At 48.5% G+C, this 23,570-nt stretch overlaps 3 protein-coding genes across 11 annotated transcripts in view; 2 read left to right on the top strand and 1 right to left on the bottom strand.

The window, feature by feature from the left end:
* The window catches only part of WWC1 (WW and C2 domain containing 1), a 70,680-nt gene extending 62,826 nt beyond the window's left edge, over positions 1-7,854 (top strand). For all 3 annotated transcript variants that reach the window (XM_048064819.2, XM_013178512.3, XM_048064820.2), the window contains exons 17-23: positions 102-202; positions 998-1,145; positions 2,644-2,808; positions 3,121-3,213; positions 4,067-4,297; positions 6,572-6,693; positions 7,212-7,854. In XM_048064819.2, coding sequence (XP_047920776.1) covers positions 102-202; positions 998-1,145; positions 2,644-2,808; positions 3,121-3,213; positions 4,067-4,297; positions 6,572-6,693; positions 7,212-7,278 — 927 coding nt within the window. In that variant the 3' untranslated portion in view covers positions 7,279-7,854. The remainder of the gene's footprint in view (positions 1-101; positions 203-997; positions 1,146-2,643; positions 2,809-3,120; positions 3,214-4,066; positions 4,298-6,571; positions 6,694-7,211) is intronic.
* A 344-nt stretch (positions 7,855-8,198) lies between these two features.
* Positions 8,199-23,326, top strand: RARS1 (arginyl-tRNA synthetase 1). 2 transcript variants are annotated; one of them, XM_048064834.2, is made up of 15 exons: positions 8,199-8,351; positions 11,884-12,018; positions 12,361-12,549; positions 15,111-15,222; positions 16,173-16,273; positions 16,588-16,709; positions 17,037-17,157; positions 17,444-17,573; positions 17,914-18,018; positions 18,966-19,144; positions 19,673-19,782; positions 20,636-20,741; positions 21,852-22,024; positions 22,539-22,786; positions 23,179-23,326. In XM_048064834.2, exons 1-15 carry the CDS (start codon positions 8,307-8,309, stop codon positions 23,286-23,288), a joined length of 1,986 nt encoding a protein of 661 aa, XP_047920791.1. In that variant the 5' UTR covers positions 8,199-8,306; the 3' UTR covers positions 23,289-23,326. The 2 variants fall into 2 exon arrangements, with proteins under 2 accessions (XP_047920791.1, XP_066833233.1); XM_066977132.1 differs by lacking the exon at positions 8,199-8,351 and adding an exon at positions 9,555-9,632.
* LOC106034392 (rho GTPase-activating protein 7-like) overlaps positions 23,158-23,570 on the bottom strand; it is a 51,810-nt gene continuing 51,397 nt past the window's right edge. For all 6 annotated transcript variants that reach the window (XM_048064822.2, XM_066977129.1, XM_048064829.2 and 3 more), the window contains one exon: positions 23,158-23,295. The gene's annotated coding sequence lies outside the window, so the exon portion shown is untranslated. The remainder of the gene's footprint in view (positions 23,296-23,570) is intronic.

Below are 23,570 nucleotides of genomic sequence, written 5' to 3'. Positions count from 1 at the left end.
CACCAGAATAAGGCTGGCAGGGGCTGTTGTGACCAGGAAGGCTGGGTATTTTGCAGTTTGAGTGAGTAGTATCTTTAAAAGAAGCCTCTTGTTCTCCTCAGGACTCCGTATCAGCACTCTTAGAGCAGACAGCTGTCGAACTGGAAGCTGTGGAGAAGAAACTGGAGGAAAGCAGAAGCACTTTAACTAGTGGAGAGAGCTGGTAGGTAGTGTTCCACTGCCTTAGTGTCATGGGATTATCCGAGCATTTGGGGATTCAAGACTTGACAGTTGATGTGTGGAGAAAGAAGTAGGTGATAGAGCTATGGGAATCTGCTTCTTTCTGCTTCAATTAAATTTCTATGTCTTCTTTTCTAAAGGTTGTACTTGGGAAATGGGACCAAAGCTGATAAATTCTAAAAGTAGAGACAATAGCACTATGCTCATTCTGTTATTTTTACAATGTTCTGTGGACCTTGTGAAAGTTCCACTGTATGGTGCAAGGCTTTGCTTCGCTGTTAGTTTTGGTTCTTGTTTATGTGGGTCAGATTCAGATTTTAGTAATGGAGCCTAACATTTGAAATGAAAAGCAATCCTGACTGATGGATTTGACGGAGAAGCAAGCAGTGAGATCAGAGGAGCTGGAAAGGATTTTAAAACAATGTCAGTTTTGTCCAGTATCACTTTTTAAACTAAGATTAATTGTATCCTGAGAGGTGTACCCATCTTATGCTCAGACCGCGTGGCTGAACCCTGAACTTCCTTCATTTAAAGCAAGATTCTCTATGAAGGTTTTGGCTGCGATGGTTGTCTTCTGGTGCAGCTCCCCTCCAGTTTTCTTTATTTCCATCTAAAACTGTGTGTGTGCAATCTCAGTGGCTACAGGACCTGTTGGGTACAACTGGCTGCCTTGGGGATGAGTTTCTGTTCAGCAGCTTACAGGAAGTAACTCCCTGCTGGAACACCTGGGTTTTTGTACAAAACAGGCCAGTTCAGTAACAGAAGCTGTTCTTAACAGGCAAGATGAAGAGGTTCCTGAGCAGGAAGAGCAGGATGAGATCAGTGGTAATGAAGCAGAAGAGGAAGAAGAATTCTCTGCTGGAAAATTGCAGTGGGAAACAGAAGAAAGTCTGAATTCCCAGCTGCATATGGAAATAGCAGTAAAGGTAAAATCAAGGGCCTTTTGAACAGAAAGCTGAGTTAAAATTCCTATTGCTTGCTGCGGTATTCCAGGCAGCATCTGTTTAATTGCACCATCCAAAGATTCCAGGATGAAATCTTCCTTTTGCCTTTCTCATAAGCAGTTTTATGTGCAGTGTTCACTATTCACTCTGGTATTAAAGTTTCAAAAGGAATACACCCTTAGAAAAAAAGAAAAAAACAAGCCTTGGTGAGGCAGTAATTGAGAACTGACTGTGAAAACTGAAGAGACAGACCACTGCAGTAAGGAAGTACTTGCACCTACTTGATTTTTATTCTGTTCATGGTCAAATCTCAGCATATTGGAAAACTGACTCTGTCTTCGCAGGTATGAGTTCATGGGACTACAGCTTGGCGGTGCAGACTTTCTCTTGCCAAAAGCTCTCACGGATTGGTATAAGAAAATAATTGCTCTCATATTTCTCTGGGCACTGACCTGACTTGCTTATGCAACCACAAGGCATTGCTAGCATAACTGGTTCATGCCTTTGCACCAGACACTTCTTTGAAGGGGAAAGCGCAATGCCACCCCCAAGTCCTTTGTTGTGCTGAACCAATATTGTCTAGTCCTGCGATGCTGTACATCAGGCTTTGTGTATTTTGTTGGCTGTGCTTTTTTCCTCCTCCTAAAAAGATTTTCTGATTTTTTAGAAAGTCAGAAAAACTTATTTTTGTTTTCATTAAAGTATTTCCTGTTGTCTGATGTCGACGTTTTTCTCCTTTTATTTTCTGCTTTTAGTTCATCTCCTGCTAAGGGAGCTCTTGTTTTAAGGTTTTGGTTTAAAGAGAGAAGTTGTTGTTTCTTAGACTGGGTTGCTGTTGAGCTAAGCAGGGCTACAGCAGTAATTTGAAAGCTCATAATTGATTTTTAAATGTTTGCCTACCTGAAATCTTTTTAAGTAACTCTACGTGACCATTTTTTTTCCCCATGGCTAATATAGCATCGTTTCATGCCTCCTTTTGTTACTCATGGAAATTGTGACTGTGGCTTTTACCTTGCATAATTCTGAATGTGAATGTAGTTGTATTCTGACAAACATAATTAATGTGCTCTAGATGTGCTCTCTGTGCATGTGCATATGGTGATTTGCATCTCTGTTTGCTGTAGATGCACAACAAGTAAGGGAAGGGTCTTTAAAATCCTACCTCTGTCTCTGCGTGTGAGATTGCAGGTCGCACTGATGTACTGGATCAACAGGCAGCGCTCATTGGATTCAGTCATTGCACAGCAGTCAATGGACGTGGAGCCTTTAGGGAGCAGTACGGTTAACGTAGCAGCTCCTGAGTTCAGAGTCAAGTGTCAGGACACCCTGAATAAAAAGGGCTAAAGAGTATCTCATTTTGAATGCAAAGCCTCTGGAACTGGAAGTGGAGATGGGTCACGGGTGGCTGCCAGGCAGCCCTGGATGTGTGTCATTGGTGCGACGGCAAGCTGGCGTTTACACTGCAGTATCTGTCTTTCAGGTGGATAAAGAGACAAACACAGACAGCCTTGCACAGTCTTCTACTGTGGTTCGTCCAAAAGACAAAAGAGCAGCAAATCCACCCCAAGCTCAGTTTGTCAGAGGCAGCACTATCATCCGCTCCAAAACTTTTTCACCAGGACCACAAAGTCAGTACGTGTGTCGGGTAAGGAAAAATGCAGTCTTGGGTTTATAAGTACCGTTCTTCATTAATGAAAGCGTGGTATCAGTGTTCACTCAGTGTCAGGTCACACTGAAAAATTCAGACTGCTTTCTTCCCATTTGACTTCAGAAGTTTTTCCCTTGTCTGGCAGTGCGACTGGCTTCTCAGGAAGTATCCGCTGCAGTCTTTCATAAAGCTTAATAGTTCTGCTTACATCACTGTTCATACTTACATACACAACCCTGTGATCTTGCTACAAAAGTACGTACTTTTTGTATGTTTCACGAAATATTTGGTGTTTGCTTCCATTTTCAGCTGAATCGCAGTGATAGCGACAGTTCGACACTATCCAAAAAGCCCCCCTTCGTTCGAAATGCAATGGAGCGACGCAGTGTCAGAGTGAAACGGGTAAAAACATCACTGCTTGTTTTTTGTCTAGCACAGACATTCATAAAAAAAAAATGAAAACTGTTTTAAAGGAAGAATTTGCAAATGTAAATCAGTTGCCAAGTGCTTTCGTTCACAATCTTTTTTGTTTGGGTTGGGCTATTAAGGCTACTTTTCCTTGATACATCAGAATATGACAAGAATATTTAACTTAGAGCTCACTCAGAAAAATCACTTCAGGAAGATGGTTCCTGGTATCTTCCAGCATATTGGAGTAGGAGTAGCATAAATGTTTCCATATTTATTGTTGTAAGAGTCTTTAGTGCTTACACTGATGAATTGGGGAAGAGGGTGAGGAGAATGCTTCTTTAGATGCTCAGGTGACCTTGTGCTCATCAGTCAGTGGCACAGTGAATCCCTGTGTCTGTTGTGATGGTAATCAACGAAATTCCCTGGGATACTGGTGCTGAGATCCATCTGCCTTCTTCAGGAGATGGTTTTCTTCAGAATGCTTGTGTTTGAAACTGACAGAAGACAACAGGATGTATGTTGGCAAAAAAATAAAGTTTGTGTTGCATTGTTGATTATTCTGAAGATGAAACACTAGGAAACTTATAAGCAAAGTGTGTAAGCAAGACCTCTTTTATTTGGAGATGATGTCAAGGAAGAAATCTAGTGGAAACACAAGAATCAAAAGGCCCGTTTGTAAGACTTGCTTGAGTTTGTGCTTTCTGTCTTGAGATAGAAAAACAGGATAGATGCTTTGCACTCAGAAGTGTTGGAAGAATGGGTCACATGAAGTACTAGGCCTTTGATGAGGGGAGTGCTCTGGGCAGTTGTCACCGTTGTGTCCATAAACCCTTTTCTTTTTCAGCCTTCAGTCAAGTCTTTTGGTACAGAGCGTCTAATCCGCACTTCACTAGACCTGGAGCTGGACCTGCAAGCTTCAAAAACCTGGCACGATCGTTTAGTTCAGGAGATCTCTGTGCTGAGAGAACTCAAGGAACAGTTAGAAAAAGCTCAAAGTCAGGGTGAAAAAGAGTTACCGCAGTGGGTGAAGGATGATGAGAGATTTCGACTGCTGCTGAGGCTGGTGGAAAAACGAGTAAGTAATACCAACAATACCAGCCTTTGGATTTTATTTAACATTTGAGCAATGTGATTTGAGAAACAAGACTTAAGATGGTCTGGAAATGAAACCTTAGCACTATAGTCACTTGTCTTCCACTTACGGCTACATCAAGCAAGCTACTGATGATGGAAGTTGAGTCCTTGACTGTCTCGCTGTTCTCAGATAGGCACAGACTCTGCAGTCCGCAAATAGCACACCTTCCCACAGATACAAAGGTTAGGAAGATAGCATTTAAGTCCTTCTCTTAAGAGAAATAATGGCTCAATAAAACTTGTGCATGGATGATGTGCATGGATTTTTTTTTAGAATAGGAACCTTTCTAGTTAGTGTACATGGTGTAGCTGCAGATGTCTGATCTTCCCTGAACTGATTTCTTCCCTGGACTTGCTGGAGTATGTTGCCTCTTCCTGTAGTCCTGATCCCATGCACAGCTGTTTTCTGCCTTAGCACAAGTATGGGAAGTCACAAACGGCATCTGTTTTGTGAAGTTCAGCCTCCCAGTCCATAGCAGGTGTGGTGTGGAACACCTCAGGGGCACCTCTGCTGTCATCAGACAGAAACTTTTAAATTCTGTTGGCACAAAGGTGTAGGAGTGAATTGGTATAAGATGCCTGTTGGGGTGGAGCTTGAAAATGGATCACAATGTCTAGCCGCGTAGCCCAAGCCCCAGAGGGCCAAAGCAGGGACTGGGAGAATGATCAACCGCTCACTGTAGGAGAGGACCAGCTAAGGAACCTAAAGGTGCAAAGGTGCGCGAGTCCATGGGACCTGATGAGATGCATTCATGGGTCCTGAGGGGACTCCTGAGGGGACTGGTGGATGAACTGGCCACGATCCATCATATTTGAGAGCTCATGGCAGTCCAGTGAGGTTCCCACTGACTAGAAGAGGGGAAACATAACCCCCGTACTTAAAAAGGGAAAAAAGGAAGACCTGGAGAACTGCAGGACAATCAGTCTCACCTCCGTGCCTGGCAAGATCATGGAGCAGATCCTCCTGGAAACTGTGCTAAGGCACATGGAAAACTAGGAGGTGATTGGTGACAAGCGATATGGCCTCATTAGGGGGTGGATCATGCCTGACAAATCTCGTAGCCTTCTATGATGAGGTTCTAGCATTGGTGGATAGAGCAACTGACATCATCAGGCTTGTGCAAAGCATATTACACTGTCCTCTGTGATAACCTTCTCTCTAAACTGGTGAGACATGGATTTGATGGATGGACTGTCAACCAAAATGTGCTGAATGCTTACACTCAAGGAGTTGCAGTCAACAGCTCAATGTCCAGGTGGAGATCAGTGACAAGTGGTGTTCCTCAGGGGTCAGTATTGGGACTGGCACTGTTTAACATCTCTGGTGACACAGACAGTGGGATCGAGTGCACCCTCAGCACGTTTGCCGATGGCACTGAGCTGTGTGGTGTGGTCGGCACGCAGGAGGGAAGGGATGGCATCCAGAGGGGCCTGGGCAGGCCTGAGAGGTGGGGCTGTGCGAACCTCATGGGGTTCAGCAAGGCCAAGTACAAGGTCCTGCAGCTGGGCCGGGGCAATCCCAAGCACAGACACAGGCTGGGCCGAGAATGGATCGAGAGAGCCCTGAGGAGACGGACCTGGGGTGCTGGTTGATGAGAAACTTGACACGAGCCAGCAGTGTGCACTTGCAGCCAAGAAAGCCATACAAGTGTGATAGGAGAAGGAGTAATGGCTTTAAACTTCTCTTTTTTTAAAAAAAAAAAAAAAAAAAAGTAGATCTAAGGAAGAAATTGTTCACTCAGATGGTGGTGAGGCCCTGGCCCAAAGAAGTTGTGGGACCTCCATCCCTGGCAGTGCTCAAAGCCAGGCTGGATGTGGCTTTGGGCAACCTGGTGTGATGGGAGGTGTCCCTGCCCATGGCGGGGGTTGGAACTAGATCATCTTTAACGTCCCTTCCAACTCAAACCCTTCTATGATTCTGTGTTCTTCAATGAGCTGATCAACTGGCTTAAAAATAAAGATGATACAAAGAAGACAGATATCAGCCATGATTCATACCAAAGGGCTGGAAGAAGACCTTACAAAAAGCTCTGTTGATTACAGTGGTTAGTTGACAAACCTTCAGTTTTTAGCTTCTGTGGTTTCTGATTTCAGAGTTAGCGGTTTCCAAACGCTGCAGGTCTGCAGCTAAAATGCTGCTGTATTTAGAGATTTGTTTGGATAAAGTGATTCCTCCTGGAAGCAAAAGCAGATTTTTTTTTCCATTATTTTTGAGGTGGAAAAAACAGAACACAAGTGTGAGCTCAAAGCCGATAAAATGATGAGAGCTGCTGCCAAGGATGTTCACAGACTACGAGGGCAGAGTCGGAAGGAGCCTTTGGAAGTGCAGTCATTCAGGTATTAACATATCAATAATAAAGGGGAGGAAAATTTGACTACCTTGACTTTTTTTGTGGAGTCCTAAGGTACTGATAAATTTCATCTTTGTAGTAGTTAACTGTTCTGCTTCAACAAATTTCTGTATTTTCATATCAAAGTCTAAGATCTGAGAGTCAGAAATTAGCTGCAGCACTGCAAGCGATCACAAGGCATCCAGAACTACTCCAAATCATTCCTCACCTGGCACCAAATTTGCAAATCCTCTGCTTAATGCAGAAGCAGCCCTTCGCTTCTGTAAGTAACATGCTCGTAATGCTAAAAAACGAGCCTTTCTGAAATGGCTCTTTTGGTAAGATCAGTGTCGTGAGCTTAACTGTAACAATACCTCATGCATGCTATGTAAATAAAAGGTGTAGCTTGTGCGAGGCTGTGCTGCTGTTCTTCGTGGTGACAGCTGGTGGGATAAATTCTCATGTAGATGATAGACATTGCTGGCAGGACTTCTGTTGCACTAATACCTGATCATCTCTTTCTAGAGAGAAGATGGCATTTTTCACACGGCCGAGGATCAACATTCCAACGCTCTCTGCGGATGACGTGTGATCACCATAAAGTATTTGCTTTCTGGACAGTTCTACAAATGCAGTTTGGTTTTTGAAGTTATTTATGTGGTATTATGAAGGCACCAAGGCATTTGTACGTTAGAGCTTTCGTCAGTATGTGGATGTTTTAAAGACTTCTAGGTTGAGTTGCATCATCACAAAAACCAGCATTAAAGTGACAAGATTGTATAGTTTGTATATTTAGGAATGTATTTTTGGGAAATAGAATTTTAAATAAGAACAAATCCAGCATCAGGTGCTGTTATTCTTCAATAACCCTCTTTAGAATTTTTGTACAGCTCCTCCTGTTTGAGGCTTGACTGCAATAAACCGACTTTGGAGCAACCTCATTCCTGCCTTCTGCCGCCTGGCAGGGCCTCCCCACAGTGCTGTGACCGAGGCCCCGTGTGCGGTGTGACGGAGGCCCTGTGAGCTGTGTTGTGTGTTGGGGGGTTCCTGGGGATCCTGGCTCGCCCTTGGGATGCGGGGGGCGCCTGTTGATCCCCCGCCGCGGGTGGAGGGCCGCAGCCTTGCTGCCCGCCTGCCTTTCCCAATAAAGCAGCCTTCCTGCACCAACCTCCTGGCCTCCTCGTGCTTTGCTACGCCGTGCGTCACCCACAGAGCCGAGCCTCTGTCACCTCACCCCCCTCGCTGTGACATCCCTGGGGGAATGGCCTCAAGTTGTGCCGGGGAGGTTCAGGTTGGAAATGAGGAGACATTTCTCTCAGAAAGAGCAGTCGGGTGCTGGGACGGGTTGCCCAGGGAGGTGGTGGCGTCTGTCCTGGGGCTGTTCAAGGAGAGGTTGGGCCTGGTGCTTAGGGACATGGCTCGGGGGGTGACACTGCTGGGGGGGGGGGCGGGTTGGAGCAGGTGATCCCGGAGGCCTTTCCCAGCCCTAACCGCTCTGGGACCCTGTGCTCACCCGCAGCCCCCAGCGGGGCCTCCGGCGCACCAGGGGGCGCTGCGGCCGGGCCCGGCCTCCCCTTTCCGTCCCGTCCCCTCCCCTCCCTTCCCCTTCCGCAGCCCGGGATGGAGCCGCGCATGGCGCAGGCGGCGGCACGGCTGGCGCGGCAGGTGCGGGCAGGGGGAGGCGGGCACGGCCCGGGGCTCCGGGGGCGGCCGAGGGAGAAGCCCCCGGGGAGGAGCAGGGGGAGGGATGGAGGCGCCCCGACGCCATCTCCCTTCCCCGGCCGCTTTGTGGTGTGATGGAGCGGGGCTCCCTGCCAGGCGGCTTTGTGCGAGAGCCCTGCGAATGCAGCGGGGCCTGGCTCGCATCCTGACGGGCGTTCGGGTCTTACCGGGGGAGCCGTCGCTGTCTTGTACTCGCAGACGAGGGCAGGTCCCTGGCACTGGGCTGACCGAAGAGCCCTCGAGGTGCCCCCGTAATCCCCGCGGCCTCCCGTGAGGTGCTCCCCGGGTCTGGCCCTTTGCTGAGGAGCTGTGGTGCACCCAGGGCTGGGCGGGAGGATTAATGTGAAGTTTTACTTCCCAGGCAGCAGCTCCTTCCTTCCTGTTCTCAGTTACAAGTTCTGTAGGCTGAGGGTGTAGTGGTACTGTCACAGGCACTGTCTGCCCCCTCACTTGGACGGTACCGGGAGGAATACGAGGGGTGCCTGTCGTTTAACACAGTAATTTCTTTTTCAGAAAGATTACAGAATCGATAACTCTTTAACAATACCTGGCATTCACAGGTGATCCGCTAGAGAAGCAGGTTTATTGCAGGTTCCTGTGATAAGGGCCACCCATAACGTGTGAGTGCCTGCAGACCCTTCTCCCGGAGAGCCCAGACGCGGTTATGGGCGTGGGGCAGGGGAGCGCTGCTCCCTCCCGCCGGGCCCTGCACGGGGGCTCCCTGCCTGCCAGGGCCGAGCAGGCCGCGCTACCCGCCCCAGCCCTCCTGGCCTTGACCCCATCCCTGCTGGAACTCGGCGTAATCCCTGCTGGAAGTAAAGAGTGATGCTGAAACTTTCAGGAAAGAAAAACACGATGGGGAAACGCAGCAGTGGGGGCTGATACCCTGGGCTTGGTCAAGCCTGAAATGGTGGCGTCCTGAACACCTCGTGTCTGCAGGTGTCTGGGCTGGGGATTTGCTGTTTCTGTGCAGTCATGGTAAAGAAGTAGATGAGAGCCTGGTTTTTGGCACTGTTTTAAGGTTTTTTTCCCTCTTGGCCAATTCCAGCCATTTGGGATACTTGTTGTCAGCTTTTAGTGGTGTGAGAGAAGCTGTTCGGGCCAGATGTCAGCCCCGGGGGCTGGTGATTCCTGAGAACCCTCGGGTTTGAGGTTCAGGCCATGCATGTGGATAAACCTTTTCTCATCCTCTCTTGTAGTGTGTCCACGTGGAAGAAAGTTCCGGTAAGATACTGGTCGTTTCATCTCCTGCAAGTCTTAACTTGAGTGACTGGAAGCAATTTTGGTTGTGGAGGACAATCAGAAATGAATTTCTGTTCTGAAAGGCTTGCCAGGGTTCTGAAAGATCTCGGTGGCTGTAGCTTGGGGGTATTTTTTTAATGCAGGAAGAGTACGTGAGAGCTGCTCATGGGCTGGGATGTGTAGGGGTGTCCATTTATTTCAAAAGCAGAAAACAAAAAAACTTTCTGGATCTGTACAATATTTGTCATCAGTGCAAAACTCTCCCAAGGGTCTGACTCACTAACCTGCCCTGCAGCTGGTGTCTTTGCTAGACAGCAGGTAATCCTGCGTGGACACGGAGCTTACAGGTAGTGTGATATTAAGAGTAGGACAGAATGTTTGTGCTTTTTTAAAGCACATCAATTGTTTGTTTTTTTTTTCAGACGGAGGGGGAATTAGGTGAGTTTAAACTTCAATTATTTGTGTTGCTGCTCCGATATTGCCTTAAGTCAGTATGTTGCAATAGTGCTTACTTAAATTTACAGTGAAACAACTGTTCGTTAATGCAATGAAATCCCTCTTCCACTATTTTAAATTTGAAGTTGTCTGAAAGTTTTTTAAACAGATCTGTGAGTTCTATCAAATGCTACCAGGTCAGGCCAATAAGAAAAGTATAAAATAAGAAAAACATTTTCTGTCAAGGGGGAAGGTAGGTGTATGTGTGTGAGAGCAAAGCAGTCTGATTGAGGGATGCGGAGGGATGTCTGCCTTTGTTTAAAAAAAAAAAAAGTAATAAGCTGCAAAAGGAACAGCTCAAATGGGGTATTTGAAGTGAGTTATTTTTAAGATATAGCATTGCTTTTAGATGATTTGGGTTTGATAAGTGCCAAAACAGAGGTTTTGGTAAAGTTTTTTAATTCCAAAGTCCTGTTTCTTCATGCTTGAACCTGCAGGAAGCATCCTGTTCTCCTGTAGCGGAGACCTTGAGGTTATAAAAGAAGTGCACTGGAAATGTTGAAGCCCAAGCGCGAATGAAGAATGTCCTCAAAAGTACTGATTTTCAGCTTGCTCCTTAAATAGGGCAGTCTTAAGATGGTTTTGGCCCAGCTCAGGAATTTTGAGCATCTGCGGTCAGTTCCGCTGGCACCTGTGGGAGCTGCTGTTCGGTGGTAACACTGGGCCGGGGGATTTGATGACCCCAATTTTTTCCTTAATTAAATATTCCGGTTATTTCAAGTAAGCAAGCCCTTTCGATAAGGTTTTGGTGGCCTGTTTGCCTCTGATGCTAGCCAGCGCTGCTTCCTGCTGTGAGAATGCCTGACGAGCGCATCAGGGACATGAGCGCTGTTGGGACGGTTCCTACAGCCTCCGGGCGTGTTTGTGGACCAGGTTTGTGGCTGATGGGCTGGGGGAGGAAAAGAGGCAGACTTCAGAGACGAAGTTTCAGATCCCTGGTTTCACTGGGGGGCTGCGTGAGGAGAGTTCGCAGCAGCTTCTCCCTGGTTATAAAAGTGCCCGTGGGCGAGGGGAGGCTCTGGGTCAGCACCCACAGCTCCACTGTGCTGCTGCTCCCGGCTTCACCTAGAGAGGGTGGAGGGCACACACATGCAAGACAGCTGAAAGCTGAAGTTCATTTATTTGGAGAATAAAAATGAAATTCCCGTTTTCTCCTAAACACCTTAACCCCAAGGTAAGGAAGGATTGAGTGGTGAGGTGGGAGCACGCGCTGCCGACATGGCCTCACACTCTCCTGTGAGGCAACACGCCGACTTCTGGGCACCTCTGTCACGTCGGCATTGGAGCTTGCTGGGGTTGTGTGAGCGGTTGTGGTTTCACCCTCTGAAGGAGAAAACGTGGCCTAGCTAGAGAGAGTGGAACGGGCTGAAGCTTGAAGGAGGCTGCAGGGAGTTTGGAATCAAAACTTTGGCATCTTTATTAGATAAAAAAGCTGGAGAAAATGCCCTTTTTTGAGCCTAAATTTCATTAGCCTGACCTGTTGTCTTTCTTGTGCTTCTGTCTCGAGATCAGTAAGATTATTACAGCACCGACCGTTTTTAAGACTGTGTCAGAATCCATGTTTTTGACACAAATAGAAACCGTCTTTAAACAAGGACTGTTTGGAATTATTCTACTTACACGTCGTTGTTGTTACCTTTACGAGACACAACTAGAAGTGTATCAAGATCCTGCTGCTCCTCACCTTCTGTTCCCCTGCTCCAGGAATCACAGTGTGTCCATTTAATTTGCTTTTCAGGAAAACGAGATTAAGTTGCTAACGGCAGAAATCGAGCGCCTGAAGAATTTTGGATGCTTGGGAATCTCCCCGAGTTTGGAAGGGTTGCGAGACGAAAACGCAAAACTTAAATATCGGTTAAATTTCCTTCGAAAGGTAAGGGAATGAGGAATTAATGCTGTGTTACGTGCTTTTGTTCTCATTTGGACAAGGTAAGTAAATTGTCCGTTTGTTACAGCTAGTAAGGTGTGACAGCGTGCTCTCTCTGCATTCTCATGTCTTAAGTGTCGGTGGCACTTCAGATGTTTCTTGGTTCTTTAAACAAAACGCTGCTTTATGAAAAATGTCAGTGGGTTAATAAGCCCACGCTGCTCTGTGTTGAGTGGTCGTGTAACAGGCAGCCCAGCTGAGATCCCTGCCAGGATTACTGACAGAAGAGTGAGAAGCAAAGCAGGATGTAACTGCTCCTCGCACGCCTTTTGTGTTTTGCTTTTTCAGAGCCTTCAAGAGGAAAGAAGTAAAACAGCGAAAAGCATGATTAATATCAACAGCTGTCTTCAGGAGATCTTTGGAGCTGCTATCCAGGCTGCGTACCCAGATTTAGAAAACCCTCCACTAGTGGTGACCCCAAGCCAGCAGCCCAAATTTGGGGATTATCAGTGCAACAGCGCCATGGGCATAACACAGGTAAATCCGAAATACCTTCCAAAGGGAAGCAAAGTGGGAATGTTGCCTGCTGGAAGCTAAGTGGTTAGAGAGCACTGTGAGAGTTGCAATACTGGACCTGTTTTAGGTTCATTGCAAGCCTCTGGGCTGAGAATTCACTGAATATTTAATGGTGTTTTAGGAGGCATTGGCCTTCACAGGGCAGGACTTTCAATCTCAGTTTAGATTGCTGTTACGAGGCAGGAGAGTGTCTGAGTTATACGTGTGTGCCACAGAAAAATGGCCCAGTCTGGGGGATATAAGTCATTGTATTCATTTACTTAGGACATAATTAATTACCAAGTAGTGAGCTATATGTTTTGGCCTAATAGCAGGGAAACAATAAATGGCCAGTAGCAGAATGCTGATAAAGACCTACAGATCTCTGAAGGAAGCGCTGAGAAGTCAGAGTGCCCCCCGTGCGCACAGCTACCTGCACGCATGCGCTCGCCCGAGGCCGGCAGGTTCCAGGCACGGGGCGCAGTGCTGCAGCTTCCTGCCACCCCCTGGCACGGGTGCTGCTGAGAAGGGCCCTGGGCAGTCCCCCGTGCCCCCAGGGGGACAGGTCGGCTGCAGGCAGCGCCCGATGGCGGACCGGGCGACGGGTCCGACCCGCGCAGAGGCTGTGGTGCGTGCCAGGCACCTTCTTGCAGCGTCAGGCCAGGTGTTGGCTACTGCTCAGGTACCCTCCTTTGTACTGCTTTTCTAGCCAGCTCCTTTGGTTCAAAAGTGTTGCTAATTGCCTGGTTAGAGCTAAGTTTGATTGGTGTTGTCTTCCTTTAGGTATTTTCAATTTTGTGACTCTCTCAGGCAGTTTGCGTGCACAGTTTGTGCCCACTTGATGCTCGTGTTCCTCTCTGGCTGCTGTTACCCAACCGTTTACCAAGGGGCTGCTGTGTGGGCATCTGTGGTTAGTGGGCGTCTGTATCTTCTGTTAACCGATCAAAATTCAGGAAGTGTGTTTGTTTTGTTATGATGTTCTGGTCTTGGAGGTTTTCAGGCAGCTGTAACAACAGCTCTGCTTTGCAGAACACTTCTGATGTATGTGCAAAGGAAGGAGTGTGGTTTTTTTAATCCTGGCAAGTATCAACCTCAAAAATTATGGCATTGCTGCTTTGTAGGAGATACTTGGCCAAAGAGAGCCCGGACAGAATAGGAGACATTTCAGGCATTGCTCAGTGGGATGGGACTGTGATGGAGTACAAGCAGGAGGTGAGGGAGAAAGGTGCTGCGTTCTGTCTGAGGTGTTAGGTGTCCCTGCTTCCAACGCATTGATGCCTTTGAGTGAATAGAAGACTCTTTGTAATTACAGATCTTTTATTTTACAGTGTACGTTCACAACAGAAGCAACTTTTATTTTTAAGTGTTCTGTTATTAATTCACCTTTTTATTGTCAGACTAATCTTGACCTTGAACGTGCCCTGACACGGGTGCAGTTCCGCTGGCCCAGGTTGTCACCTGCGGTCGCCACGTCTGTTGTCCTGTGCCAGTGAGTTTAGCTCGCGGGCAGCACCGATACGTGCCAGCCAGCAGGCTCTTGGCCTGAAGTGCCAAGGCGGAAACAGCCCGCACAGATACGAGTTGTCTTCCTCGGTCTTGTTAGCGCTGTTCGCATGCTGTGGCTGGGCTCCGGCCAGAGGAGCACGCTGGGTGACTGCACTGCCACACGCTTTCAGGGCTTTGCCATTTTTCTGACCGCTGCTTTACCCCAATTAAGTCTCTGTTAGGATTCTTGAGCAGTCCTGGCTTCTCAGTGTCAGCGTTGTTCGCATAACTCCGTATCCAACCAGTCCTCGTCAAGCCACGGCTTCAAGTTCCCGGTTGTCAGCAGTGCCGAGGGGTAGAGGCTCCTCATGCTGGGCTTGGCTGTGGAGTTTGTTCCTTGGAGAGGCACACAGGCTATGCAGGGCCTCAGCCTGGGGACACCCACACGTCACAGCATAATCAGCGCAGCAGAGGCAGGGGATGCAGCAGTCCTTTCTCTGAGCGCAGCAGGTTACGTCCTTCCCGTCAGCCGAAGCTTTGGGGACGTGGTGCATGTCTCCCCGAGGAGCCCTGCTCCCGCAGGGTGTCCCCTGAGAGGCGCAGTACGCCTCCTGACTGGGCAGCACCACTACGTGCCAGGCAGCCACCTCTCCCTTCAGCGCGCTGGTGTGGAAACAGCCCTCACAAATGTGTATTGTGTTCTGGGAGCTTGTTAACATATTAATGCCTGGGGCTTGAGCCAGGAGCTCTGCTTGCTCCTTAGAGTAAGAGGAGTGCAGGGACTGTTCCTGGAGTGATTCAGAGGACATGCCAATAAGCTGGTACAACATGCTTATTATCTGGTTTTGCATGTTTTTTTTTCCTGTAGTTTGGATAGCGTTGAAGTTGATCCCTACAGAAGGTTCCTTTTCTTGCCCTTTCCAAGCCTTAGCCATTTTGCAAGGATGCTGTAACGATCAGCAGTATGGCAGGTGTGCACAGTAGTGTCTGTGCTTCTGTTTCATTTGTGGAATGCTTTGGAGGATTGAATTTTACTGGATTTTCTTGTTGCATTTCAGATCCTGCTCAAAACCAAGGAACAGAAGGTTAGTCCAAGAGAAATTGCTGAGCAAATAACAAAAAATATTCCTGCGAACGAGTGCATTGAGAAGGTTGAAATTGCTGGGCCTGGTACGGTACTTTCATGTTCTACCCCTTGTATGTTTTAAAGCTGTTAGGGCAATTTTATACAGGATGGGGATCAGAGAAGCTGAGCTGAGTTCAACTGTTCTGTTATTTAAAACCGGTATTACGGGATGAATGAGCTGCTTCTATCGTGGTGAGCTCTGTAGCCCCCAGACGTGTGCAGCAGCAGCAATCTGCCTCTGTTTTAAATTGGCTGGTGCAGTCCTCAGCCCGTTATTTAGAAATTTTTCCACTGATCCTTAAGGGATCAGCCTTGCACTTTTGAACATTAGTGATGGGTGTGGGGTCACAGTCATACAAAATCACTGGAGAAATAGGTATGACCTTCTCAGCTGAGACCGGGAGTGCTTGCTGTTGGTTGGGTGCCGAGGAGGCCTTGCCCTTTCAGCACTGAGAGGCTGGAGTAGCACGGAGGTTGTTAACTGCTGCGTCTGCCTCATCCCTGTGACCCAGGCAGAAATACGAGGGCTCCTATTCCTTAGGGCTGCAGTGTAAAGGCAAGGATCACAGGGCCCAGGCCTTCGGGGTGCTTGGGCAGTTCATTCATTAGCTCTTAGAAGGAGAAGTAAAAGAAGGCTAGAAAGCAGGATTTGATTTTGTATTCTGCAAACCCTGGCAAGATTATTTACTTTCTCATAAACAATGGTTTTGTAGATTCAGCTTTGAGTGACAGCGTGCAAAAAGGGAGTTGTCAGTGGTCTTGCTTCCAAAATCTGACTCCTGCGGTTGTGTGAAACACAAATAGAAGGCTCTTTTAATGTGGGAGCAGAAATTGTCTTCTAGTGACAGCTTTGTTGTCCTGTTGCTGAAAAAATTTTGTTTAGTCAAGCTAACTTCATATGCTCTTGTCCTTGATGCGAGGAAACAGAAATCGAAAAAGCGCCTTAAAGCACTTCTGCAGCCCCAACACTCATTGCTGGTTTTCTCCTCCAAAGGTTTTATCAATGTCCACTTGAGAAAGGATTTTGTGTCGAAGCAGCTGAGCAGTTTATTGATGAACGGAGTTCAACCACCGGCTGTTGGCAAAAGGAAAAAGGTATGGCAGTAAGGAGATGGGCATCTTGCACCCATGCAGCTGAAGTGTGTGCTGGACTGCAGGTAGCTTCGAAATCCCCCTCCAGAGAGATTTGTTGAGTAGACGGCCATGTCAGCTGGTTGTCAGGGTGGCATTTTTGTGACTTGGGGCCTGGGCTCCATCAGTTGGCCCACGTGTACCAGCTGTGGTCACTGGGGTGCTGGGGGATGAGGGACAGGGGTATCCCAGGGCTCCCAGCAACCCCCCGTGAAACACGTGGGATATGGCGATGGCTGTTGCCTTTATTCATTTATTTCTTTTGTACTGTGTCTAAGGTGGTGGTGGATTTCTCGTCCCCCAATATTGCCAAGGAGATGCATGTTGGTCACCTGCGGTCCACCATCATTGGAGAAAGCATGTGCCGCCTGTTCGAGTTCGCAGGTTATGATGTTCTGAGGTGAGAGCTGATTTTGGGATGGGATGGGCTGCTTTGGCTAAATGTCTGCAGTACCTCTGTGTGCTTTGGTCGGTATTGGTCTTTTTTATAAGCACTTCATAAATAATCCTCTCTGCAGTAAGCTACTAAACTGAGCAAGTGTAGCTGGGTTAGGAATCCAGATGGGCAACAGCTTCGTTGCGTTGAAATTGGGGAGGGGGCAGCTTGTCTATTTTTGGTTTCTCGTATTATGTATGTTTGGTTTCTAGAATATACATATTTAAAATGTGCAATTTTAAAAGATATGTTTGAGAAATCATTTTTATTGTGCTCTTTAATTGCTTCAAGGTTAAACCATTTAGGAGATTGGGGCACCCAGTTCGGAATGCTCATTGCTCACCTCCAAGACAAATTTCCAGATTACTTAACTGTTTCTCCTCCCATTGGGGATCTCCAAGCTTTTTACAAGGTATTTGTAGCAAATAAATGCGATATTTATGTCAACACCTAAAAAGTAGGTTTAGGAGGTTTACAAACTTGCAGCACAGTTTTAGAGAAACAAAGGGAATCATGTTAATAGATTATTGCAATTATCTGCCAATAGATAATGAATCTGGTCTCGAGTTGTCCATGTGGGGCGTGATTAAAGGACTTGTCTTTTGAGACAAGTGTGCTTTGAGAGCCTGTTATGAAAGTCCCCCCCGTTGTTTCGGGGGAAAACAGGTGCTTCGTTCATGTAGTGTGTTTTACCATAGGAATCCAAGAGGAGATTTGACACAGAGGAGGAGTTTAAGAAACGAGCCTACCAATGTGTGGTGCTGCTGCAGAGCAAAAACCCAGACTTCATTAAAGCGTGGGAACTGATCTGTGACGTGTCGCGGAAAGGTGACTTTGCCAGGTTCAGAAACATGTCTCAGCAGATGAACAGTGTGGTTTTCCTCACCTTTATGTCCGAGTCCATCCTCTAGTTTTCTTAAAGAAATCGCTGCCGCCCTGCTGTAAGAAGCTTAAAGTAAAAGGACGATAGAGCCAAAGTACTGGGCTGTCTGTGGAGGGTTTCAGCTAAAACTTTTGTCTCCTCAGTCTAGTCTGAGTCCTAGTCTGATAGCTTGACCCAGAGACAGAAAACATTTAGGGATTTGCTGTACCCATTGGTAAACATATGCCAGTGAATTCCCACTGTGTACGTTTAATGGAAATATTTTGATCTGTTTCCCTCCTCAAGAGTTCCAGAAAATCTACAACTGCCTGGACATCACACTCATCGAGAGAGGAGAGTCATTCTACCAAGAGATGATGAAAGATATTGTGAAAGAATTTGAAGATAAAGGTAAGGCTTTTGGTCTTGGAATCAGAAATTCTGCAGATGTCAGCATGAGCGAGGTAACCTCACTCCTATCCAATGAGGTGTAGCACCGATTTTTGCAAAGTTGCATTTTTCACACCCTTGCTCTTTTTCTCAGCGACATTTCCTGAGTGGATCTTTGGTGGAATTTCCTCCCAAAGAAGCATTAGCAGAACTGATTCTTATGTGTATCTTTCCCGAAAGTGTGAATCTTCCCTGCTGACACCAAGAGCAGTTTGTGTGTGATGTTTGTAGGAAATAGTGTGAGGTACCACTGGAATTCACTGCATCTTCAGTAGATAGTCAAGGAGCAGTGTATGAGAGACTTCTCAGTCTTGGTGTTGGGAGTAGAGGAGAACTTGAATCTGAGAAGTCTCTCTGAAGACAGTGGCACGTTAGGATTATGTTGACTTTGAGACTCACAAGAAGCCAAATGGACCATAACGAGTCTCTGGTTTTATGTGGTCCTGTTTAGATTTAGAAATTCTTGAGACTCACCATCTGTAGTGGTGACTAGTGGTGACTGGCCAGGCTAGTCTTACCTCCTAGATATATTGTGCTAGTCCTCAGTGCTTCTCCATAGAGTTTCCATTGTCTTTAATGCCCTCCACTGTGATGTTCTTGTGGCTCTAAAGGTGGATCTGAATGCCAGCAACATGAGTTTTTAAATCCAACTAGGTCCCTTTTGGAAAGGCCAGATCTGAACAGATCTGCTTTCTTGTGCGTGGTGTTTTGTTCTAGAAGTGCAGTACAAAATATGACACGGCTGGTGAGGGAATTCTCTTTTTATTTTTATTTTAGACATTAGTTTTTAATGTGAGTGCATGGTGTTTTCTTTCTGGTAGCATCTGGAATGGGAAGTGTTTGTCCCTGTCGTGCCCCCAAACCTCCCCATGTGATATGACACACGATGTGTTCCGTTGCTTTCCTAGGATTTGTCCAGGTGGACGACGGGCGGAAGATTGTCTTTGTGCCAGGTTTCCCCGTCCCGCTGACGATCATGAAATCAGATGGAGGTTACACATACGACACATCTGACTTAGCTGCTCTTAGACACAGGCTGTGTGAAGAGAAGGCTGATATCCTTATTTATGTTGTTGACAGTGGCCAGGTGAGTACGTCAGCCTCTTCTGTCATTCCTGGTACAGATCAGAAAGTATTTAAATGACAGATACAACAGTATTGTAGGTAGAATGCTGCAGGTGTGGTATATTGCCTTTTGTCCTCATTAGTGTGATGGTGGATCTAATTTGGTGACTGGTGATCTCCATGGAGAGCCCTGGAGATCCCAAATGATTATGGATACCCAGTCACCACTGGAGGTCGGTTAAACCTAAATCTCAGTAGAACAGTCTGAAATAAGATTTGTACTGCTTATACACTGGCCTCTTCTTACCCGACGAAATGCAAGGTTGTCAGCAGCGTGTCTGAGCAGTGATGTGAATTTGCTGGTTGCTGCTTCTGTAAGCCAGGCAAACTCTCTGAAAGGTTAAGCTTTCTGAGGTGGAACTCTTCTGTGGAGCTAGAAACACTTACAGTTTCATTGTGAAAGCAGCATTGTGAAGGAGATGAAGCTGGCAAGAAAACTCTACCTGGAAGTGTGGGTTGAGACCTGGTTGTTGGTGTTTGTCCCTTGCAGTCGGTGCATTTGCAGACAGTGTTTGCAGCTGGACAGATGATCGGCTGGTATGATCCCAAAGTAACCAGAGTGACCCACGCTGCATTCGGAGTGGTGCTGGGAGAAGACAAGTAAGTCTTTGGAGGCAGTTTTTCCTCTGTGTGTGCTCTGGAGGGGATGCTTGAGTGACTTGCCCATTCCTTGACAAGTACGCATGCGGCATGCCAAGCAAAACACATCACGTGCTGCGCAGTTATTTGTAACTGCGTCACTGCACTGCGTGTCAGGGCCCTCTGATGCACGTAGTTTTGGTGCTGAAGTCTGGTTCCCTCTGGGGCCTGGCCTCTGCTGCCTGACGTTTGGGGAGAGGACCAGGAGTCGGCACAGGGAACAGCTGGTGGCAGTGCCAAGGAAGGTGGTGTGAATACTGGAGTGGCAATGGTAAAGGCCGTGCTTTCCTTATTCCCTGCCTGCCCTGTGGTAAATGGAATGGAAGTTGGGAAAAGAACCTCTGGGGTCTGGTCTGCAGGCCTGGCCCTTGTGCTCCAGAGTTGTTCGTGTGTCTCTGTGAAGTGACGCAACCAGTGCACTCCTACAGCCACGTAACGCTGCAGAGCGAGCGGTTTTGCTGGAGGTTTGTTACAAAAGTAAAGGTGCCTTGCTGGACTGGAGCCTTGTGCTGGTGTTGTGTCCTTCCTAATGCCTGGGACAGCTCTGAGTGTTGCAGCCTTCCAACCCCCCAGCTCCCCACCTGTGTTCTGGCAGGTTCCTGCACTTCCTGCTAGGTGTAGCTGCCTGGTGTCAATTTCTTCAATGCAGAGCCATTTGTGGGCATGTGCTTTTTTATCAGCCAAAGGTTTGAGCAGTGGAAATTCCTGCAAGAAGCTCAGGGGCGTGTCCTGGATCTGCCTGGGCACACACTAGGCAGAGGGTGGGAGTGTTTTTCCTCTTACACAGGTGGTCATTTTGTCTGTGTGTTTTCAGGAAGAAGTTCAAAACTCGTTCAGGGGACACCGTGCGTCTCATAGATCTGCTGGAAGAAGGGCTGAAACGAGCCATGGACAAGCTGAAAGACAAGGAACGGGACAAGGTAGCTCATCTTTCCTGAGAACTTCCCAGATCTGTTCACAAACTTACAATTTCCACATTCTGAGTCTGAGCTGAGAATATGGATGCAGCCAAACTGCCCGGGAGGTGCTGTGGGATGTGTACAGAATCAGTGGTGTTATCTGGGAGCAGCTGGGGCAGGAGGGTGCTGCCATGGGGAAAGCAGAATCCCTGGGTACGTAGCCGTGTGGAGATGGAAGCTGCAGGCAGCGAGCTGGCCTCCGGCTGGTGCTGCAGAGCTTTTTGGGGAGCTGGGAGGGGAGCTGGGCCTGGCGGGATGTGAAGTTGCAGCCTCGGCCTGCTGGGCTGGTGGTGACTTCTGGTGATGGGCTGCCGGGGATGTGCAGGGCACCTTGGTGTCAGGCTTCACCCTTTCCCTCGGACACTGCGGCTGAGCTGCTGGAAGCCCTTTGCTTAAGGAGGTTCTGCCGTGGCTGCTGATCGCCTGGAGAGAGCTGCACGGCGTGGGCCACAGAATGGAGCAGAAGGACCAAGCTGCCCGAGCACCGTGTGAGGCAGTGGAATTGGGAAGTGGATCTCCTGGGTGCTGTGCAGTACAGGCTGAAAGCTCCTCTTAAATGGAAATAGCAGGAAGCATGAGGAAAAAAATAACACCATAAAGATCTCCCAAGGACACATATGATTCAGACACACAGTGCTTTGCCCTGCCGACAGGGTGTTGCTGTACCAGAGAGGTGTTTTATGGGTGTTTGGACTGTCCAAAATGCTCTGTAGGGGTTGCAGGGGCAAGTGTTTGTTTGTGAGAAGCGAGAGCACAGGGTGAATGTCAAATTTGCATGGTAGAGAGAACGTGATGGGTCCTTGGGCCTTCAGGAGCAGGGAGAGTGGAGGCAGCCTTAGCCTGGGCAGGTTGGCCACGCCGCCTGAACACGAGAGAAGTGAGGGGCAGAGATGGGGTCTGGTCCCTGAGGGTGGGTGTGAGCCTGTGCCACGTACCGTGTGGGTGAACTCCTCTCAGCTGCCTGCGCTCTCCTCCTGAGCCGCACTGAGTGCCCAAGGCTGTGTGGTGTGGCTCCTGATGCCAGCAGGGTGTTCCTCCTCCTGACTGTTACCTGTTCTGAAATCGTAACAGGTCCTCACGGCAGAAGAGCTGAGAGCTGCCCAGACATCAGTCGCGTTTGGATGTATTAAATACGCAGATCTTTCCCACAACAGACTAAATGACTACGTGTTCTCCTTCGACAAGATGCTGGATGACCGAGGAAATACAGCTGCTTATTTGCTGTATGCCTTCACGCGGATCAGGTGGGTTGAGCATGTTGGGAGTCACTTGGAGCTAGCCTCTGATGCTCTCTGAATCTTTATGCAAAGGAGATGTGGGGGAAGGAGTGAGGTAGCTGCATCAGTTCTGGTGGGGTTAGTTGGTATGAGAAGCAAGCTCTGCAGGCAAGTTTTTATTTGTCTTTGGAGGCTGTGTCCTGTGTTACCTGACACAGGGCCCTGCTGTGTGCCATGCATCCCGGGCCTTTTAGCTACCAGGGAGGGAGCTGTGAGGTTCTAGGTAATTCCTTTTGAGGATTTGGGTGGCCAGAGAGGGGTGAGTCTGTGTTCCAGCAGCTGCTCACCGTTGCCATACCCCACAGAGCTTTTCTGGCACCCTGAGCACTGCTTGGCTTGGTAGCACGGGCAGTCATGCCGACACCTACGCAGAGCACAGCCCTGCCTACTCCCCTGCAGTGCCCCGTGGGCGCGCTGCAAGAGCGGCGCAGGCTGGGCCTTGTTGGGACCCTTACAAGCAGACAGTTTTGGAACATTGCAGGGCTATTGCTCGCCTGGCCAATATTGACGAGGAGATGCTGCGGAAGGCAGCCAGGGAGGAGGTGCTCGTCCTGGACCACGAGAAGGAGTGGAAGCTGGGCAAGTGCATCCTGAGGTTCCCCGAGATCCTGCAGAAAATCCTGGAGGATCTGTTGCTGCACACGCTCTGTGACTACCTTTATGAGCTGGCCACCACCTTCACTGAGTTCTACGACAACTGCTACTGCGTTGAGAAGGACAGGCAGAGTGGTGAGTGTTGGCCTATGGGGCTGCACGTGCCTTGGCACGCACCAGAGCAGAGGTGACGCATGGGGTTTTCCTGGTCCCGGGAGGGCTGGTGTTGCATTACCAGCTGCTGCAGAACAAGTGCTGCCAGGTGGGAGGATGGAAGGCGGCTGGCACAGCTGTGCCATCTTCTGTCCGTGAGCAGGAAGGTTGAGCAGGAGCTGTGAGCAGCCAGGCGGCTGGAAACTCGGTGGCTGGTCTGTCTGCCTGGCTCGGGGAGTAGGGGAGGGAGCTCGCCGTGCCCGGCCCCAGGGCAGGTTGTGGGTGGATGGGTCCCCAGAAGCAGGGTGGTGTTGGTTCTGAGCAGCTGCTCCATCTCCTGATGGAGATCTCCTGATCTCTTGATGTTTTTGCAGGCCAAATCGTGAAGGTGAACATGTGGAGGCTGCTGCTGTGCGAGGCCACTGCCATGATCATGGCCAAGGGTTTTGACATCCTGGGGATTAAGCCGGTGCAGAGGATGTAGCTGTTCCCTGTGGGGTGACAATAAAAGGATTGAACATCTGGAGGTGTCTGTGTCTGTTGGGGTGGGGTTCTGGTATGGGAAGGTGCTCTAGGGGAGCAGCACCCTGAGGGAGGAAGGAAAGTAAGAAAGGGAGGGGACACAGGAGCATGACTTCAGAAGCTGCAGGTACAGAGGCAGACAAGAGAGGCTGTGGACACAGCTCAGAGCATTTCTGTGCGCAGGAACTGAACCCCACAGGCCCATGCCCACCCCCAGGGCTGCTCTGCTGTAGCCTACAGATTG

Source organism: Anser cygnoides, chromosome 14 (genome assembly GCF_040182565.1).
Source record: "Anser cygnoides isolate HZ-2024a breed goose chromosome 14, Taihu_goose_T2T_genome, whole genome shotgun sequence".
Taxonomy (NCBI): domain Eukaryota; kingdom Metazoa; phylum Chordata; class Aves; order Anseriformes; family Anatidae; genus Anser; species Anser cygnoides.
This window is presented reverse-complemented; position numbering and strand designations above follow the sequence as displayed.

What these genes read in the sequence shown, in the direction of transcription:
- RARS1 (XM_066977132.1), top strand. Translation starts at nt 9,570, where the DNA reads ATGCATGTGGATAAACCTTTTCTCATCCTCTCTTGTAGTGTGTCCACG. An exon ending in GAAAGAATTTGAAGATAAAG is followed by an intron (nt 18,019 to 18,965) that starts GTAAGGCTTTTG and finishes TTGCTTTCCTAG; the next exon opens with GATTTGTCCAGGTGGACGAC. An exon ending in GTGGTGCTGGGAGAAGACAA is followed by an intron (nt 19,783 to 20,635) that starts GTAAGTCTTTGG and finishes GTGTGTTTTCAG; the next exon opens with GAAGAAGTTCAAAACTCGTT.